Consider the following 19,965-nt stretch of genomic DNA (forward strand, 5'->3'; position numbering starts at 1 on the left):
AACACCTTCATGGCTTTGCTTCAATCTATTATGCCCTTCTTTTGAGCCTTACTTCTTCATCTTTATGGTAATACCAAAACCCAGAAAAGACTTGTATGCCCCAGGCTAGGGCATCTTGCATTTTAAGACCTTAGACCATGGACCATTTTCTCATTTCCCTCAGTATCCAGACCAATTGCGTAGTTCTGGAGCTTGGTGAGATATAGCTGCCCTGAGTAATAAGAGACATAGGATGCTACAAGAGTTTGCCTCATTTTCTGCATAACAGCATGTTTTCCCCTCCCAGAGGCCACTGATGAAGAGCAGCAAAGGCATATGAGAGAGTTATTAAATCCTTTAAGACCCAAAGTTGTATATGGCTTTTCCTGTTAGACAGTAGACTGATTGTTGCACTAGTCCAAACATGAATGTGTGGCTTGCTCACAACATGCATTTAATTGGTGTATGGAGCCAGACATAGGTATCATAAGTAGGGGTATTAGGGATTCCTACAGTGTAAAATGAGCCATTCCATTTGGTGGGAAAATCTAAGGAAAAACCCTATTAGACCATAAATGGGAGTAGTTTATCTAGTGATATGTGGACATTTGGGGCTCACTTGATTTATTAAATAAGACCAATTTTTGATCTCAGGAAAGTACTCAGAGGTACCTAAAAATGACAGTGTCCTATAGCTATATTGTAGCCACTACTGGCATGCTAAATTTGCTTTTAATCCACATGCTTACTAGAGGAAGGCACTGGAGAGCCTACAGTGCTCTCAAAGGTAAAGGATAATAAGCAGCAGGGAGAGGTGATATTTAGAAGATTTAACTACCAGTGAGGTTCGGGAACCAAGTATTTAGAACAGAGGTTGGCCATAAATTGGTATGGTCACAATGATATGTACCAGATGAAATCCAGTCCTGGCAGCAGGTACTGAGCAAGGAGGGGGAATTGAAGCTGGGAGAACAGTACAGAAAAAAAGCAAACTTGCTTATTCTTTCCCAATCATCTCCCGCCACAGATAGTTCTTTCTGGTTACTTTCTCATGGTTATCTAATTTTTATCTAATTTTTCAATGTGCTATTTGTCTTATTCTGTCTGCTTATGATGAGGGGATGGGAGAAAGAGGCTTTATTAAGGTCAAGCCAAAGGGCACTACTGGACTCCCTCTGCTATACTGGTCACTGTGTCCTGGCCCATGTAGGAAGGTAGAGTACCAAGGAAGAACCACTATTCCCCTTTATTTCCCAATCCCCAGGTCACATACCTCTGGAACAAGGATTGAATTCATCCAGTTGATCTCAGATAGTTTTTCAAACACTTTACTCATGGCATCCAGGGTGATTTGCAGTGTGGCCTCATCCTCAGCATTTTTCAACTGGCAAAAACAGAAGAATGAATGAGTGTCCAATGCCTAGCACCTTGCCTTCATAGACTCTTGCCCTCTACCCTACTCTTATTCCCTGCTAGTGGCCATGAACTACAGGGTGCCAACTTGCATCTCCTTTGGACTTGGGGGTATGGAAAAGTATAGCAATCTCTTTTCTTTCTCAATAGGGATGCCTCCAAAAACAACCAGATGCTGGGGTTTTTCTTGGGACTGAACATGCTTACAGTTTGGCAAGCAGAAAGGCCCTTTGACCAAGCTCACTTAACACTGAGTTATACCTCTACAGTTGAGGGTCCAGGACAGGGGTCTCTCTAAGTAACAGCTACTGATTTTTGAGCACATACTGTATGCCAGGAACTGTACATTCATGATTTCATTTCATCTTTCCAATAACTTTTCAATGGCTTGCAAAGTACTATTGTTCTTATTTTATAGATGAGAAAACAGATTCAAAGAAATTTAGTGTTCAAAATCACATGGATAGACAGAACCCAGATCTGTTTAACTATTTAGCCTATCCTCTATACCACACAGTCCCATAAAAGATATTTGGGGTGGCTGGATGCTGGGAGAATCTCTATTAAATAGTTACTGTAATTTAAAGTCTGCTTTGTGAAGCAAGAAGAGGCCTAAACAGACATTGGCTCAATTTCCTTCCTGGCAAAGAGGGCCTACCTCTCCAGGCTGTACTTTAGCCCCTATTCACTTTTAGTAAGAAATGACTTCTAGATGGCTTGTCCCACAGGTTCAGGAAACAGCTTAAGTATTCCCTAGTAACTCCCAGGAGCCACAAGATAAACTCTGTTCAGTTCATGAGAAACTTAAAATGGATTCTTCTGAGACTATCTCCAGCTCAGATAAACTAGGAACATAGGTGAGATAGTTCATATTCTAGTAAATAGTGAGCTGGGAGAATAGATACATGGTAATATTTTCAACCTGGATGTCTCAACCAACATCCTTTCAAGCCCACCCAACTGGGCCTCAACTTTCACCTTAGCATGTGCTCTGCTTTCAACATGACCCTTATGTGGCTTCATGCTGTGCATAAGTAGAACCTTGCCAGATGTCACAAATGGGTGGCAGGTGAATGGGTGGGGGGTGGGGTTGGAGGTGATGGCCAATCAAGATGGGATATGAGAGAGAAACAAATCAGTGCTGACAAATAATCTCTTGATTTTGTTTTACAGGTAATGATTTAGAACAATACAGAGTAACTCAAATGCACAGGACATTTGTGTAGACATGGCAGTGGGATGGGGGAGAGTGGGTATCAGGTAGAAATGGCCATAAAGGTAAAGGTGGGGAGGGGAAGGGAGTCCTTAGGAGCATACTTACCAGCAATGCTCAAAGGGGGTTTGGTAGTCAAACCCAAAGGCACAGAAAACAAAAAGAAATTTTGGGCCTTGGAAAATGATTCCTAATGATAATAAGAAAGGAATAAAATGGCTTCCTATTGACTTTTTTAAAAAAGATTTTATTTATTTATTTCTAGATAGGGGGAAGGGAGAAGAAAAAAGAGGGAGGGAAATATCGATGTGAGAAACATCGATCAGTTGCCTCTCATATGCACTCCACTGGGGACTGAACCCACAACCCAGGCATGTGTCCTGACCAGCAACCTTTTGCTTTGTGGGACGATGCCCAACAAACTGAGCCACACTGGTCAGGGCCATAATGACTTCTTATTTGATATCTGGAGACTCAGGCTCTGAAAAATAGTAGGTGAGTGGGACTGAGTCTTGTGCTCTATTTTTCCTGTCCTCCTGGCTCCAGTGGAAAGCTTGTCTAGGACTCTTCTCTGAAATAAATGTGCAAATGGACTTAGAGGACTTTGTTGCTTATTTCTTGGTTCCTGTCCCAACACATTACTACCCATAGCACAAATGAGGTTGCCAAATAAGGGAAGTAGAAGTTATTGGGTGGGGTTTACTTCATCATAAATTTACATTCCTCTGCCAACACTGAACTCTGTACTATCCTCCTTCAAGGGAAGGAATAGCAACACCCAAAAGAAATAAGCCTTATCTCCATGCCACCTCTATGACACAGCCTTTCTGGAGATACTTGGTCATTCTCAGTTAGCTGCTGCCTGACCCTGGTGTAATTTGGTTGTATGTGTGTGGAATACTTATCAAGTCCTGTGTTAAATGTGGTATGTGTTCAATTTGGGTTGTTGGCTGACGGAAACCAATATTTATGACATAAGCCTCAAGAAAGTTCGAGTGGAAATGAAAGTCCAAGGTTCCATATTTCCCTGCTGCCAAAACTGGCAAAGCCATTGAGTTCTGCCTATATATGGAAGGTACTCCCATTACTATTGATTAAGGCTGAAAGACTCTAGATTGGGGTTCAGATGCTGGGACAGCCTGACCTGATTGGCTTAGCCTCTCCGCTGCCTATGTAGTATGCCAATTAGATGTATAAATGGAAAAGGGAAAGTGGATGCACTTTTTGGAATATCAACTCAGAAGACCTTCTTCAAATAAACCATAGTTAGATGACAAGCAAGAACAGCACCTGTCCCATGGCCTTAGCAGCCAACCCCAAAATGGTGTGGTCATGATCAGTTAGTTGGTTCATCAGAGCACACTTACCAAGTGTGCCTATACGCTCTGTCTTGTGAGAAACATACAACTATTCTTATAACTCAAAAACAGCCTCAGTCCATTTTCCCTAACACTAATAAAATTTACCATCTATTAGGCCGCTAGTATGTGCCAAGCACAACTTGGAACTTAATGTACAATAGTTGATTTAATCCTCACAACAACCTGGAAAGGTAGAGATGACAAATTCTATTTTGTAGATAGGGAAGCTGAGATCCAGAGAGGTGAAATTATTTCACACAGCTAGTGTTATGGATTCAATTGTGTCCCCTCCCCACACCCTCAAAAAAGAGTTATATTGAAATTCTAACCACAGTATCTCAGAATATGACCTTATTTAGAAACAGGGTCCCTGCTGATATAATTGGTTTTTAAGATGAGATTATACTGGAGCAGGGTAGGCCCCTGATCTAGTATGACTGGTATCCTTATAAGAAGATGGCCATTTAAAGACAGACAGACACAGGAAGAACACTATGTGAAGAGGGAGGATTGGAGTAATGCATCTACAAGACAAGGAACAACAAAGATTGCTAGCAAATCACTAGAAGCTAGGAAGAGGCAAGAAAGAATCCCCTTACAGGTTTCAAAAGGAATTATGTCCCTGTTGACACTTTGATTTCAGGCTTCTAGCCTACAGAATTGTGAGACAATATGTTTCTGTTGTTTTAGGTCACCCAGAGTTTAGTACTTTTTTTCAGCCACGTTAGGAAATTAATATAGCTAGTAAGTAGTAGATTTGGGACTTCAACCCACAGTTTTCCAACTTTCCCCATGATTCCATACTATATTCCCACATGGTGAGAGATGTATGTGGACACTTGGGAGATACAGAGCAGCTCAAAAGAGCTCACCTTCTACTGAAGCTGTTTTAGGTGTGATGAGAACAACCTACTTTTTATTGGCCGGTACACAGGAGACATTTGCCAAAGGAGAAGGGGAGACTTTTCTTCAATGATATGGTAGTCCCTATTGATTAGCACAACCTATGAAGTGATACAATCAATTACAACCCTGGGTGAGGATAACACAGAATGAACTGCCAGCTAAGCACTGGCTAAAATGTTCCTACATGTCTTCCAATTTCTTAGAACCAAGCATAGACCATGGCCATCTTCAGAAGGGATATTTTTCCCTCCCTTGTTCCAATGCCCTCCACTTACCAAGTTTTCATCCAGGAAAGCTTTGGTGTCATTGTAGAGCCCTTTAAGACTAAATGTAACATCTACTGCATCATTTCTACTGAGAATCTGAGAGGGGAAGAATGTAAGGGAAAGAACAAAGACAGAGGAGTTGTTAGTAAGCATGCAGCAGCTGGCTTCTCTGTGGGAAGGGAGGAGCAGGCTACTAGGATGTGGCTATAGGTACCAACCAGTCAGAACTAATGCTAGTTGTCAACTATTGTAGCTGTATTGGTATACCTATGAAGTGGGACAGCACAATTTGACATTTGGCATCACTGATTGAGTGCTATAGGTATAGGAAATATGCAAACTACAGAGTAAATGTAAGGCTACTTGTTGCCACTGAGCTAAAACTACCTTTTCCATGGTAGGTAAAGTTAGACCCAACTATCTCTCTTCTTTAAATTCTAGGTCTTGAGCTCCAGGTTTTCTACAACTAGGATCTGGCACAAAATAAATAGGTGAACTGCATTTTAGGAGGCCTAGACCCTATATCTGGCCCTTTTGTATCATTTGCCTACCACTAAAGTTACTTATTAGAAGCATCCCTTAAATCTTCTAGCAATGGATAGATAAAGTCATGGGATGGCATATTTAACATCGAGTATTCTAATTTGGACATTTCCCTCAAGAGGGAAACAAAGGCAGCTTGGAGCTGAGGTTTCAATGATAGGTGTCACCTTAACAGTTTACCTGGGATAAGGAAGGGCCAAGGCTAAATTTCTCTCCATTCACTTGCCATTTCTTTCCTGAGGCCAGTGTAGTAGGTGGGTATCAGGGAAGAGGGCTACTTCTCAGATGATGAAATCTGGTATGGCATTACCCCAGTAGCCCCTCTGGACCTGTAACAGTCAAGGAAAACTTGCCTTATCTTCCTCTCTATCCATCAGTTTCCTGACATATCATTTGCACAATTTTTTCATGCAGCCTACATCTTCCCATCGTTCCTTTTCATCCCCTTTCTTATTTGGTTTGACTTGTTTCCTTCATCTGCCCCTTGCTCTCTTACCTTTATGGGAGTACAGGAAGCTGCACCTGCCTCATTGTCACTGTCTTGGCCATAAAATACATCATTCAGAATGTTGGCACTGGCATTCACAGAATCCATGAGGACAGACACATGCTGGTTGACCTTGCTTAGGTTAGTAAGCCTGTAATAAAACAAGGACAGATAGATGAGTCTGGAGTTCAGAAGAACTTCTTGCCTGGGGTGCTAGTGAGGGTTGGGGTAAGAATAGAAAGCCCTGGATACCCAAATTAGTACCCTTCTGCTATTTCTATTTGTTTCTAGGTAGCCATTTGTGCCAAAAAAAATTTCTACTGTAGGTATTCATCTTTGTCCATCCTTGTCTCACCTGTATTAGATACTGTGTGCTTTGGGAGAGTTAGAGGACAGAATAGGGGAGGGCAGGTGACTTCAGGAACTCCAAGCTTCTCCTTACATTTAAGAGCAAGGATAAACATTCTTAGTCCTGTTGGGTCTGGAGAAGCTGGAGGAGGTCAAAGTTCATTTCTGGGTCTAATGAGAGAGGTCCAAGGTGTCTTATTACTGAGCACAAAGACCACTTCCTATTGGGATTGTCCGGGTCTTTGTCAATCTTCAGAGCTCTGGGTAAGACTCCTTTCTGAGACCAAGCTTCCCAGTAGCCAATTGACACAAATTGCCTTCTTACTATCCTTTTTAGGATTCTCAACCCTGTGCCTGGGCTAGTTCCACTTACCTGCTTATGAGATTTTCTGCAAGCTGAGCTAAGAGCTTCATCTTGGCAGACTCCTCATCAGAGAGGCCACCTTGAGATTCCTGGGAGTTCAACTGAGGTCGAGAGGCAGCTTGAATTTCAGTATGCTTGCATTCCCACATTTTCATTGAGTTCTCAAAGTCCTAGAGATGAAGACAGTGGTAGATCCTAATGATTACTGTAGCTAAGAGGGCATGTGACAGATGAGCCTCTGAGTCTGATATTTATGGGTATAGTGGGTAAGAAGGACCCCATTTATTCCCCCATACACCTACCTACACACCTATACATCTATCCATCATTTTACTAGGTTCTTTAATGTTTCTTTTTTACTAGGCACTTTTAGTTTTTGCTGCTGTTGTTACTATGCTGAATCTTAGGACAATATGCTTCAGTCAGATAGATGTCTGCCTTCTAGAAACTCTTATATGAGTGAACCATTATCAATAAACCAGTGGAACACATTTCATGCTCTCTTCTGTGTCAAATCTAAGCAATATGTTGTGAAGGATTTTAGAGTCAGAAATACCTAATTTAATTTTGAATCTTCCTTCTATTATTTGCTAATTTTATGACCTTTAGCAAATTATTTAACCTCTCTGGTCCTCATTTTCTTCACCTGTAAAATGGGAATGAGTATATCTATCTCATGGAATTGTTGGGAGGACCTGCTTGAGAGAATACATGTTAAGTGTCCAGCACAAAGTAGGCAGTTTATAAACTAGAATTCCCCTCCCTCTCTATTGCTGCTTCTATGTACTGTCTTCAGATCAGAAAGCCTCCAAGCATTGAACATCTGATCAGTAATGGCTTCTTTCTAGCTTTAGATGGTTTAGCAGGGGTAGGTGACATTTGTGAATGCAGCATTTAAAGGAACCTTAAAGAAACCTAAAGACCATATTCAATGAAGAATCTTATGGACATGCACAACAGTGTGGTGAATTGTTGATGGGAGTATAAGGGGAGTAAATGGTAATGGAAAAAATACAATTAATTTTTTAAAAACATTCTCTTTTTGAAAGAGATTTCTCCTTAACTACCCAAGGTCTTTAGCTCTCTGTGCAGTGGAGGGAGGACAGTTTTGTCCAAAACCATACATTCTTATATAGTGGTTTGAAAATGTCAGTATATATCAGAATGTTTCAGGGGCTTGTTTACAAATGCAAGTTCCAAGGAAATACCCATCCCCATTCTGAATCACTGAGTCTTGTGGGGCCCAGAAATGTGTATTTCTATCAAGCACCCAAGATGACTCTGATGCAAGTAGCAGGCAGATATCCCTTTGAGGAATTCTGCTTAACTGGAAGTATTCAGTACTCAGTGAGAGTTGTACCTGAGACAATGTAGGAGCCCAAGGCTACACTTTCCTTCTTACCCGATCTCTTGTCAGCATCTGGGCAGCGTTCTTGTATCTAATCTTGATAATGCCTGGACTCTGAACCCAGGCCTCCCCATCCACCTGCACTGGGATACCTTCTTCACCATTAATGGTTATCATCACCTCGCGGCACTGCCAGAGAAGAGGAGGGAAGATGGGTCAGAAAATGAGGCAACTACTGTAAACCAATCTGATAATCCCACAGTCATGGCTATAATGTGTTTCTGAAGTGGGACTGGCAAGGATGTGAGTCAGATTATCTCAGGGATGAAATTCATGCTATCTATCGGCTTTTTGCTCCTTCAGTCCCTACCACATTTGTCTCTAATCTTAGCCAGCACCTTGCTGTCCACCAGATAACCTCATCCCTCCACCATGACACTCATACGCAGTTAATTCCTGGGACAACTCCATATCCTGGGTTGTAGTCACACAGCTCAGTCTCTTTCTGGTGCTCACTCAGCCCCTGCCTACCTGGGTGATGCGATGATGATGCAGATTGATGATACGGGACATTGCCATCTGTATGGACCCAAAGATCGCCACAACCTCCAGCTTCCCATCATCTATTGCAGGAGCCTCGTATTCCTGAAGAGGAAGAACTGTTTCACATATGCCCTTAAGAAATCATACCTTGTCTATTACAAACAGGTATAGTTTGAAGGCTCATAGTGAGAATTTTTCTAGTTCATGAAGAGTGGAGTATCTGTATATTAAAAGGGGAAAGGTGAGTTCAGGGAGCCAATTTGGGAAAGGGGCACTGATATAACTTTTAGTCCCCTTTGAGATCTCAGCTCTGAGCTGATTCCCTCTGTGTTCAATCCAGCATCATAAATACCCAAGGCCAACCCCATTGGCCTCATGGCCTTCTTGGGTGGGCTCAGAGGAAAAGGGTCATGGCCAATTTATCAGGAGATTTTATTGACAGACCTCCTTGGAGAAAAAAGCATGGCCTAGGTAACCTTTCAAGGATCTGTCAGGCCTGAGGAATAGAAAATTCAAAGTCCAGGCAATACCTAAGTATTAATCTGATCCTGAGGTCTTTGGTTGATTCTTTTTTTTGTGCTCTAAAATGCTAATTGTCTTTTAAAAAAAACCTTGCTTATATAGCTGCTACTAATAAAGATTCTCAGCCTACCTCCTCTCCTCTCCCCTACCTCCACTTTCTACTCCAGTTAGTCCAGCTCTCCTTTCTGAGAGACCTTAGAAGAGTGAAACCTTTCTTCCTTCCTGTTCCTTGTTCCATACTTACTGTGGTTGCTGTGCTGCTTCCCCAGAAGTTGATGCCTCCAGCATAGCTGGTAATGTTAAGCACTACAATGCCTTGCAGGTTTGGCAAGGATATGGCTTCTCCATCACACTGAAAGATGCAAATGTGAAGGGACATTTACAGAGATAGAGGTAGGGCTCTGTCTTCTCTTCATGCTATCATTTTCTCATGCTATCCATAAAAAAAGAAGTTTATCTTTATGCCTTCCTCGCATGAGCTGCGAGTGAAGAAAGCTCAGGGAGAACCAAGAATATAGGTGCAAGTTGATTCCCAAAGTCATGAGATTTTTTTCTATGCCCAAGAAGAATTACCCTCTTTTCCACTAACCTCCAGGTGTACCCGTTCTTCCAGTTTCCTGTAAGAGTGCTGCAAAAGTTCCTTGCTTCCCAAAAGGCCATACCACATCTTGTTCTTAAGGCGGCTACTACAGGAAGATAAGGGTAGAGAAAGGTAGCAACAGGGTGAATAATATAAAGATAAATGGATGAGGAAAAGCAAGAGGGGGCATCATTTTATTCTTCAAGTGCCTTCATATAGAGGGGAGTCATATTGAATGGTAATGACACAAGAGGGGATGTTAGGATGATGTAACTGGTATCCTTATTCAAACACCTGCTGAGGTGGGTTTCTGGGCCCCCTTGAAGCTTCAGCATCTCACTGATAGGTAAATTTGCCACTTTTTCTTGCTGCTTATATTGATTCAGACTTGGAAGAGACAGCCAATATTTAGAAAGTAATGCTTATAAAAAGCTATGAGCATAGCTGGCTGGTAGACGCTACCTATCCTGGCAAGCGCTGCTGCAGGAGCTCAAGATTTTAGCTAATTTGAATCAATTTCATTTGAAACATATGACTCTTGTGCTGCAATTTCTTTGAAGCATAACTTTTCTGGCAAAGTGGAGGGACTTTTTAAGGTCTGTTTTCAAACACTTAATTCAGTGCTAGAGAATTAGAGCCAAGTTTACTAGGTAGATTATAGAGGAGGAGCCAGTGGAGAGAATATGGGACATGGAAGGATATCAGGAGACTTGGGATGGAGGTGGAAAGGACAGAGTCCTGCTGATTTGTGGGATCCCTGATAAAAACAGGCAGGAAGCATACAATCACTAGAAAGGTTGGCTAGAGTTTACCATGAGTTTTTATTTTTATTTATTTTTTTAAATTAAGTGTGTTGGAGTGACATTGGTTAATAAGATTATATAGGTTTCAAGTGTACAATTCTATCATGCATGATCTGTACCTTGTATTGTGTGCCCACCACCCAAAATAAAATCTTCTTCTATCACCCTATATTTCACCCCCTGTATCCTTTATTACCCCCTACTCCACTTCTCTCTGATAACTACCATACTGTTGTCTGTGTGTATGAGGTTTTGTTTTTAAAGTAGAGCCACAGAAATGAGCCACCACATGGCATGAGTGTAAGAAGGTTAGCACAACATTATTTGGACTCTGTTTAAAACCGCAGGTTCTTTGGGCACTTTAGTTTTTTAAAATTTTTGTTCAAGTACAGTTGTCTCCATTTTTACCCACCTGGGCCGCCCACCCCACTCATCCCCACCTCCCACCCTCTAACATATCCTCTTTAGCTTTGTCCATGTGTCCTTTATACATGTTCCTTCATGGGCCTTCCCCTATTTTCCCTCCTTATCCCTCTTCCCCTTCCCCTCGGGTTACTATCAGTTTGTTCTTTATTTCAATGTTTCTGGTTATATTTTGCTTCCTTGTTTGTTTTGTTGATTAGGTTCCACTTATATTTTGTTGATTATGCTATTACAGTTGTCCCATTTTTTTCTCCCTTTATTCCCCTCCACCCTGCACCACCCCTCCCACCAGCATTCCTCCACCTTAGTTCATGTCCATGGGTAATGCATATTAAATTCTTTGGCTTCTTCATTTCTTATAGTATTCTCAACCTCCACCTGTCTATTTTGTACCTACCATTTATGCTTCTTATTCTCTGTACCTTATGCCCCATTCTCCCCTCTCACCCACCCTACTGATAATCCTCCATGTGATCTCCACTTCTGTGATTCTTTTTCCATTCTAGTTGTTTGCTTAGTTTGTTTTTATTTTTAGGTTCAGTTGTTGATAGTTATGAGTTTGTTGTCATTTTACTTTCACATTTTTGAGCATCTTCTTTTTCTTAGATAAGTCCCTTTAACATTTCATATAATAAGGGCTTGGTGATGATGAACTCCTTTAACTTGACCCTATCTGGGAAGCACTTTATCTGTCCTCCCATTCTAAATGATAGCTTTGCTAGATAGAGTCATCTTGGATGTACGTCTTTGCTTTTCAAGACTTTGAATACTTCTTTCCAGCCCCTTTTTGCCTGTAAGATTTCTTTTGAGAAATCAGCTGACAGTCTGATGGACACTCCTTTGTTGGTAACTGTCTCCTTTTCTCGTGCTGCTTTTAAGATTCTCTCCTTATCTTTCATTTTGGGTAATGTAATTCTGATGTGCTTTGGTGTGTGCTTCCTTGGGTCTAACTTCTTTGGGACTCTGAGTTTCCTGGACTTTGTGGAAGTCTATTTCCTTTGCCAGATTAGGGAAGTTCTTCATTATTTATTCAAGTAAGTTTTCAATTTCTTGCTCTTCTTCTTCTCCTTCTGGCACCCCTATGATTCAGATGTTGGAATGTTTAAAGTTGTCCTGGAGGGTCCTAACCCTCTCCTCACTTTTATGAATTGTTGTTTCTTCATTCTGTTCTGGTTGAATGTTTAATTTTTCCTTCTGCTCCAAATCATTGATTTGAGTCCTGATTTCCTTCCCATCACTGTTGGTTCCCTGTGCTTTTTCCTTTATTTCTCTTTGCATAGCCTTCACTTCTTCCTATATTTTGTGACCATACTCAACCATTTCTGTGAGCATCCCGATTACCAGTGTTTTGAGCTCTGCATCTGATAGATTGGCTATGTTTTCATTGCTTAGTTCTACTTTTGGAGCTTTGATCTGTTCTTTCATTTGGACTGTATTTTTTTGTCTTGGCACATCTGTTATGCAGTAAGGTGGGGGACCTTAGGTATTCGCCAGGGCAAGGCAACCCACATTGCTGTGTTGTGGTGCTATATGTGGGGGAGGGGTCAGAGAGGGAACAATGCCACTTACTCAGCTCTTGGCTGGCTTTCAGTCAGTTCCTCCACCACCCACAAGCAAATTGGAATCTTGCTGATTCTAGGGTGGGTGGGACCCTGTGGGTTTCTCCAGTGAACTCCCTTGTGATGCTGGGAGTTTCTCCCACTGCTGCAATCCCCACATGTTTTTACAGTCAGAAGTTTTGAGGCTTTATTTCCCTGCACTGGAACCCTGGGTTGTGTGGTCTGTCTTGCTCCCCAGGTGTTCCTCCTGGTTTATCTGCATGCAAATGTGGGACCTAGGCATTTTAGTTTTCTTATTGATAAAAATAGTTTTGTTATATAGAAATGCACAATACCTAGAACAACTAGGACAATTCTGAAAAAGAACAAACTTGGAGGACTTTCATCTCTCAATTTCAAAACTAACTATAAAGCTGTACTTACCAAGTTAGTGTGGTATTGCATAGGATAAACACATAGATCAATGGAATAGACTTGAGAATCTAGAAAAGTCGCCTCACATTTATGGGTCTTTTGATTGCTGACAAATGTGCCAACACCACTCATTGGAGGAAAGAACAGCTTTAAAAAATGGTGCTGTTGTAATTGGATATACATGTGCCAAAAGATGAACTTAGACCCTTACCTCATACCATACACAAAAATTAACTCAAAGCAGGCTATAGACTTAAATTTAAGACCTAAAACAAGAAAAAAAATTTAAAAACTTGGGATAAAATTTAAAAAAAATCATCACCTAAGAATATGTTTATTGATTTTTTTAGAGAGAGAGGAAGAGGAGGGAGGGAGGGAGAGAAGGAGAGAAATAGAGAGAGAGGGGGAGGGAGGGGAAAGAGAGAGAGAGAAAGAGAGAGAGAGAAAGAGACATTGATTGGTTGCTTCCCATACATGCCCCAACTGGGGATCGAACCTGCAACTTAGGTTCCCTGACCAGGGATCAAACCACAACCTTTTGGTGCATGGGGCAATGTTCTACCCAAGTGAGCCACGCAGCCAGGGCAGGAGCAAATTTTTAAGACTTTGGGTTAAGCCAAGATTTCTTAGATATTGCATCAAAGGCATGGTTTATAAAAGAAAAAAAATGATCAATTGGATCTCATTAAAATTCAAAACTTTTGTATTTCAAATGATAACATTTAGAAAATGAAAAAACAAGCAACAATAAAAAGGATGAGTAACTTGGAAAGAGTATTTACAAACCTCATATCTGATAAGGCATTTATTCCTCAGCTACGGCCTACTCTGAGAAAGGTTCTGGCGGCTGGTGGCAGGGGTAGTGGTAGTGGGGGTGTGGTTTCAATTTACCACAAGAACTCTGAGGCTGTGTTAAGGTATTCCTGTGGTACACAAGTACCAAAAGGTGCAAAGTGGGCCAACAATGGATGGGATAAAAGTCAGTTGATCCAAGGGAACCAGATTAGGAATAATAAGAAGTAGCTGGTTGATACTTTGCAGCCCTGCCAAGAAAAAATAGACCTGAAGCCACTATTAGGACCTTGTCAAGTTCTCACAGACAGGACAAAGATAGGCATTTTGTTCACTGAGTCAGTATAATCTGTTTTTAATAACAGTGTTAGCCATGTTGACACAGCAACCCACAGGTTTAGACTATGAAGGCAGCGCAAGTTCAGGATGCCAATGTGGAGTCATAACAGACCAGGTCAACATTTGGGGCAAGCTGTCCTAATAGGATAACCTAGGGACTAATGTATTTTGCTTCCAAAGAACTTCTTTCTGTTGCTTGTCTGAGAGGTAGGGGATATACGAATATACATATGTATGAATGGTGGTTGTCTGTTTCATGTAGAAAGGGGAGTTTCTTTTCCTTACTTGTATTGTCCTGGGTGTTCATCTCTTCTGGTGTTGAATTCCAGAGAAATTTTAGCATCCAGTCCAATTCCAAAATAGTTGTTCATGACACACTTTTCTTTGAAACGACTGAAATTAGGCAAAGGGAAGAGGAGGACAGACATTGGTGCAAAAAAGTGGCATTACTATTGGGCTTCATATGCACAATAAAAAAACCACTGATGAAAGGCCTCTTCTACATTGGACATAAGCCTTAATGTTTTTGAGATGCATATGTAGATGTTCTATTGGGTTAACAATTAGCTTTGTGAGCTGTAAGAGAGGGCACCAAGCTTTTAGGGAGGATTCACTGGGATTGTAACTCATAATAAAGAAGTCATCTTTGGTGGCTCAGATAGGAATGGCCAATATTTTTCCACATATGATAAAAAAAAAACAGAGTCACTGATTTATTCCCATAAAGAACTTTTGAGTATCTCAGATAAAAATGTAGGAGAGTGAAGTCTGCTGTACTGTTTTCAGAAATATCTGAACTCCTTTGTAGTGCTTTCACATCAAAGAGCAAAGTGACCACACATTTGGGAGAAAAGAGTAATAAAAGAGGATATATATACCAGGCAGGTTTTTTATTCCTCTATATCCATCTCAGGTGACACAAAAACCAATAGTGTGCTGGAGCCAGTTTGGACCAGCTCATGTCAGCTGATTATGCCTATCACTTCCCAACTCTGCATTCAATGGCATTATATCAGCAGCTTGAAATAGGCCATAGTGGAAGGGTTTACTCCAGGGAATAAATCAGTACTTCCTCCACCCCAGAGAGTTGGTTGTTAAATGTTTGCCAGCACACCATTGATCAAAACTTATTAGGTAGGTCTATGAAACCTCAGACATGACCTTAAACCAATGATGAAGTAGAGGGAGTAGAGGCTGGAGATAAGAATAAATGGAAAACTGCAGAAAACTTCAATAATTGCTTGCTGCATCCTTCTTCTGGGGAACTGAAAATGGATACAATGTAGCTACTCAATTATAGATATTTTTTAAAAATTAATTCTTTAACTGACCTTACATCTCTTACATGAGATTTACCTTCATCAACCACGGTCTATAATTTGGGGACTCTCTAACTGATGTTCAACTGATCTTCTTAATGGAACTCAAAATGAGTAAATGAAGCAGAACTTGGCTACTGGGAATATTTTAAGCCAGTAGGGCTAGTGAGACAGATATCTTTAGATTTATTAACTAGTCCCCTAAATGCTCATTTATTTTTTAGTACCTCCAATCATTTACTGTTAAAGACAACAATGGAAAAATAAGTCCTTTGAAAGAACAACAAGTAACAATTATTGTTTATAATGCTGATAACAATAATACATATCAACACATACACATTTAACTATGGGTGCCAAGCACTGCTCAGTGCAAGTACTTTGCATATATAAACTCAATAAATACAACAAACCTATGTGGAAGGTTCTACAATTATCTCCATTTTATACATAAGGAAACTGAGGCTCAGATTGGTTGTGTAAGATCTCACAACTAATAAAGTACAATCGGATTTGATTATGGGTATCCTTAGACCAGGGGTGTCAAGCTCATTTTCACCAGGGGCCACATCAGCCTTGCAGTTGCCTTCAAAGCCTGAATGTAATTTCAAATCCTTAACAGTTAAGGAGTAGTTACATGTATATAATCCTAAAATTATTTTGACCCTTTGAAGGCAACTGTGAGGCTGATGTGGTCCCCGGTGAAAATGAGTTTGAAACCCCTGCCTTAGACTATGCTCTTAACCAGTGAAAGGAGAGCCATAAAAAGGTCATAGAGCTAAATACTTACATAGTTTCAGGTGTAAAATGTAAGTGCTCCAAATTAAGGTTATCTAGGTCTTCACTTTTGAGAGAAGGAATAGAAGTACCACAACAAGAACCTAGACAGAAAAGACATCACCTTGGTGTCAGATGCAAACAAGAAATTCCTGTGATTGTATTTATCTCACCCTATTTTCTCTGTGGGAGTAGGGTCAAGCTCAATGACTTTCTCTTAAGTGACATTCAGAGTTCACTTTCCAAAGAGGGTTCATATTGGGTGGACAGGGGCTTCCACTGAGAGGATAGTGAGGCCAAGTTGCTTGCTTGCTGGTAATGAAAACAGCCTCAAATCTTGGGTTTCATCAGGCCAGCCTTTCAAAGCACCTAATGGTGTCATTACTTCTGGACATTGGCATGGGATCTTACAGTGTGCGTCTTCTGGGAGAGAGAGGGAGGGATATCCACTGAAGAGTAGGATTATGGCTAAAGGAAGATGCTTGAACATACTTTTATCTTCCGGGCTCAAGAAGACAGTGATTAAGGGTGAAATAAGAGAAGAAGAAAAAAAAGATCCTTACGGTATCTTGGGCTCATCTGGTTAATATCTTCTGAGTTTACTTCAGGGAAGAAAGTTGAAGTAAAGTTCTTAACTGATATTGCCTGTCGGCTCTGTTCATCCAAAACTATAGAGAAAAAGTGAAAGTGAGGAGGGAGGGAAGGGAAGGGAGGGGAAAGGAAAGGAAGGGGAAAAAAGGATGGGTGGGGGGAGGATTGGTAACATTTACCAGACATTTTTCCATAAAGGAGATTAACTAAATCTCTTTTATTTAGTTAATGCCAGTCAGTGTGTGGTTATATAACAGAGACTCTCATTTGACTATCACCTCTCCTCTATGATGCTGTTTGTAGTCTCAGCTTTCTTACAGTGTTGTCACTATATCTCTTTATATCCATGCCTGAGCTTTCTCTGTTCTACTGGTTACTCTTTTTCTGTCATCCAGAAAATGCCATTGTGAGTAGAAGATGAGGGCCAGTGGAGGGAAGGGGCCTGGACAGGGAGGGAAACCCTCTGCTCTTCTACCTCCATTCTTACCTCTTTTTTAATTCATTCGCTCACATGATTTTTGTTCCAAACTTAAGCCTCTAGGAGCAAGTGATTCTTTCACTCAAATGTATCACTCATATCCAGAATATTTGAGAAGTTTCCTTCCTTTCACCAGCCTATATATTGTATAGCTCAGGTGCTCAGTCTGTGCCAAAGCTCACAGGTTCAATCCCTAGACTGGCAGCAGAGCCTTTCTCTGTCCCATGGTCAAATGCTGCACTTCTAAATCTGATTTATGTGTTGATGGAACAGGCTGAGGGTTGGTTGTGACAGGCTTATGACAACATCAGATTAATCTGATCCTTACTATTTTGAAACTACTTCTGAAATAGAGACAAATGGACTATTCAATCCTTTCACAGTGCAGAAGGGAGATTTCTTGTCTTTCTTGGAAACTTGGCTGAAGTCATGCCTAAAGGTACCAAGGCAGGAGAAGGTACCATGGCTAAAAGTCAAAGGTACTTCCTTGCTATGTGGACTTGTGCTCAAGTTTAATAGCTCAGGTAGAACACATTTTGTCTTATACCATTTTGGATCTACTTTTAAAAGAAGCATTGTGAGGAAGAAGTGGGAATAAAAATGTTAAGTTGGAGGAGTTGAAAGAGTTTTCATACTGACTTGAAAGCTTGCAACTTGTCATGAGTTTAGGAGACAGCAATCAGTTTCAGAGCTGCTAGAACCACTCTCAGGGCCCTTGTGCCTCATTGATACTGTGCAAGACATGAAGAGATGAATATTATTTTCCTTCTAAAATAGTCACAGGCTTGGTGGTTGGGTGGAAACAGACACAGGTGGAAAAAATCTCATGGCTGGTGGTGGAAATTCACAGAACTTTGAACAGCTGCAATTGTTTAGAATGAGTGTTAGTTCCAAAAATAAATGAGTAGCAAGAGTTGAGTGCCTGGGAGGTAGGAGGAGCCAAAGGGGCAGTTTATTAAGACTGACACTTTTCAAATCAGCAGTCTGAAGACTAAGTTTGGATGCTATGTGAATGCAGAATCTAGTCAAGTTTTGGTAGGGGAGCCAAATAGAAAATCTAGAAAAAGAGAGACCAGTAAACCACCCACTGGAACCTTCTCTTTCCCCTACCTCAATTGCCACAACCCTGGACTCTTACCTTGCTCAACTTGGAATATTATGAGTTTCAAGGATTTCTGGAGATTCTTGGCTTTTGTAGCCAGCTCCAACTTGCACTTGGCTATGTGGTCTATTTGAAGGATGAAGGGCTTTCCATCTGCCTTGCCACTGTCTTCACATACTATAGCGCTCTTCTCAACTGCTGCCTCCTCAGCCAGGACATCAATCAGGACACTGAGCTTATCATACATTATGTCACTCTATATAGAAAGGAAGGAGACAGGGCATTGAGGGACCACTGCTTGAGATGACAGAATGAGGAGATAAGGAGCTGGGATGGTATGGGGAGAGGTGCAGAGGAACAGTATTGAGCCAGAAACATTGAGCATAGAAATTTATCTGTGGGGAGATGAAAGATTGAGCAAAGAAGTACTTGGGTAGATATAATGGGATAACCAAGGAGTATTAGGGGATCAAACATATTTCATTTGTTTCTGAGCAATTGCAGGAACTAATGTAAGTTTTTCTCATGGGATACTGGCCTGTAAAATGACATGGCCAACTTGAGTAAAGATAAATATTTCTGAACAGGTATTTTTATGGGCATGCTCCTGTGGATGTGGATGTGTCCCTGCATGGGTGTGTGCTGCTGTCTTTGTTATGTGTCTTTGTTATGTGTGCATGTTTGGGGATGTGTTGATTAATTATGGCTTGATTCCCAGCTACATCACTTCATAGTTTGTGTCTTGAGTAAGTTACCTAACTTCTTTGTGTTTCTATATTCTAAGGCAAAAGTGAGGATTAAATAAGTTAATTCATTAAAAGTGCTTAACAGTTTCTGGCAGAGTGTTATAATGTGTTAGCTATTGTTGCTGTTGTTATTATAGAGGTGAATGTAGGTATATTTCGAGCATGTATTTGTACATATTTTGAAGCATATTCTGGTTTACAACTGTGTATATACATGCTTGTTGTACACTTGTGTCCAGGTATGGGCAGATGCTTTGCATATAGTTAGGTAGATGGTACATGTATTCAATATAAGCATGAATAGTACCACTATACATTTGGTGAGAGATGGAAGTTTGATGAGGTGGACTTTCCACATCAGGGAGGCTTACCAGCTACTCCTCTCTGCCTTTCTTTTACAATTCCCAATGAGAGGCACCTGGTTCCACAAAGAGCACAAGGCAAAAGGAATGCAAACTTACTTTCAAAATCACAGACTCTATTGCTGCATTGTTCTGTTTTATCTGACTCCAGGCCTTTACAATATCAACCACAAAATCTTCCACTGCTGAACATAGGAATCTGGAAAAATGAGATAGATGGCACAATGTGACATGGATCATGAGATCCAGAGCTCTTCTATCCTATAATGTCATTAGTCTCCATCTTTCTTCTTCTTCTCTCCTCTATTTCCTGATCTCTCACCCCTCCCTCTGCTTTTCCCTCTCCTCCCAATTCCCTCTCCCCTTTCTGTTTTTTTTTCTGCTCCT

General features: G+C 40.9%; 1 protein-coding gene across 1 annotated transcript in view; it reads right to left on the reverse strand.

The window, feature by feature from the left end:
* Nucleotides 1-19,965, reverse strand: part of DGKK (diacylglycerol kinase kappa) — a 134,241-nt gene that overhangs the window by 2,139 nt on the left and 112,137 nt on the right. The window contains exons 14-26 of the mRNA XM_045860445.1: nt 19,678-19,777; nt 18,507-18,726; nt 16,863-16,967; nt 16,313-16,403; nt 14,489-14,596; nt 9,883-9,979; nt 9,538-9,645; nt 8,760-8,873; nt 8,283-8,417; nt 6,890-7,050; nt 6,178-6,319; nt 5,148-5,234; nt 1,253-1,363 (exon numbers count right to left, since the gene is read on the reverse strand). Of these exons, the coding sequence (XP_045716401.1) occupies nt 1,253-1,363; nt 5,148-5,234; nt 6,178-6,319; nt 6,890-7,050; nt 8,283-8,417; nt 8,760-8,873; nt 9,538-9,645; nt 9,883-9,979; nt 14,489-14,596; nt 16,313-16,403; nt 16,863-16,967; nt 18,507-18,726; nt 19,678-19,777 (1,579 nt within the window). The remainder of the gene's footprint in view (nt 1-1,252; nt 1,364-5,147; nt 5,235-6,177; nt 6,320-6,889; nt 7,051-8,282; nt 8,418-8,759; nt 8,874-9,537; nt 9,646-9,882; nt 9,980-14,488; nt 14,597-16,312; nt 16,404-16,862; nt 16,968-18,506; nt 18,727-19,677; nt 19,778-19,965) is intronic.

Source organism: Phyllostomus hastatus, unplaced genomic scaffold (genome assembly GCF_019186645.2).
Source record: "Phyllostomus hastatus isolate PE091 unplaced genomic scaffold, TTU_PhHast_1.1 phas_scaffold_200, whole genome shotgun sequence".
Taxonomy (NCBI): Eukaryota; Metazoa; Chordata; class Mammalia; order Chiroptera; family Phyllostomidae; genus Phyllostomus; species Phyllostomus hastatus.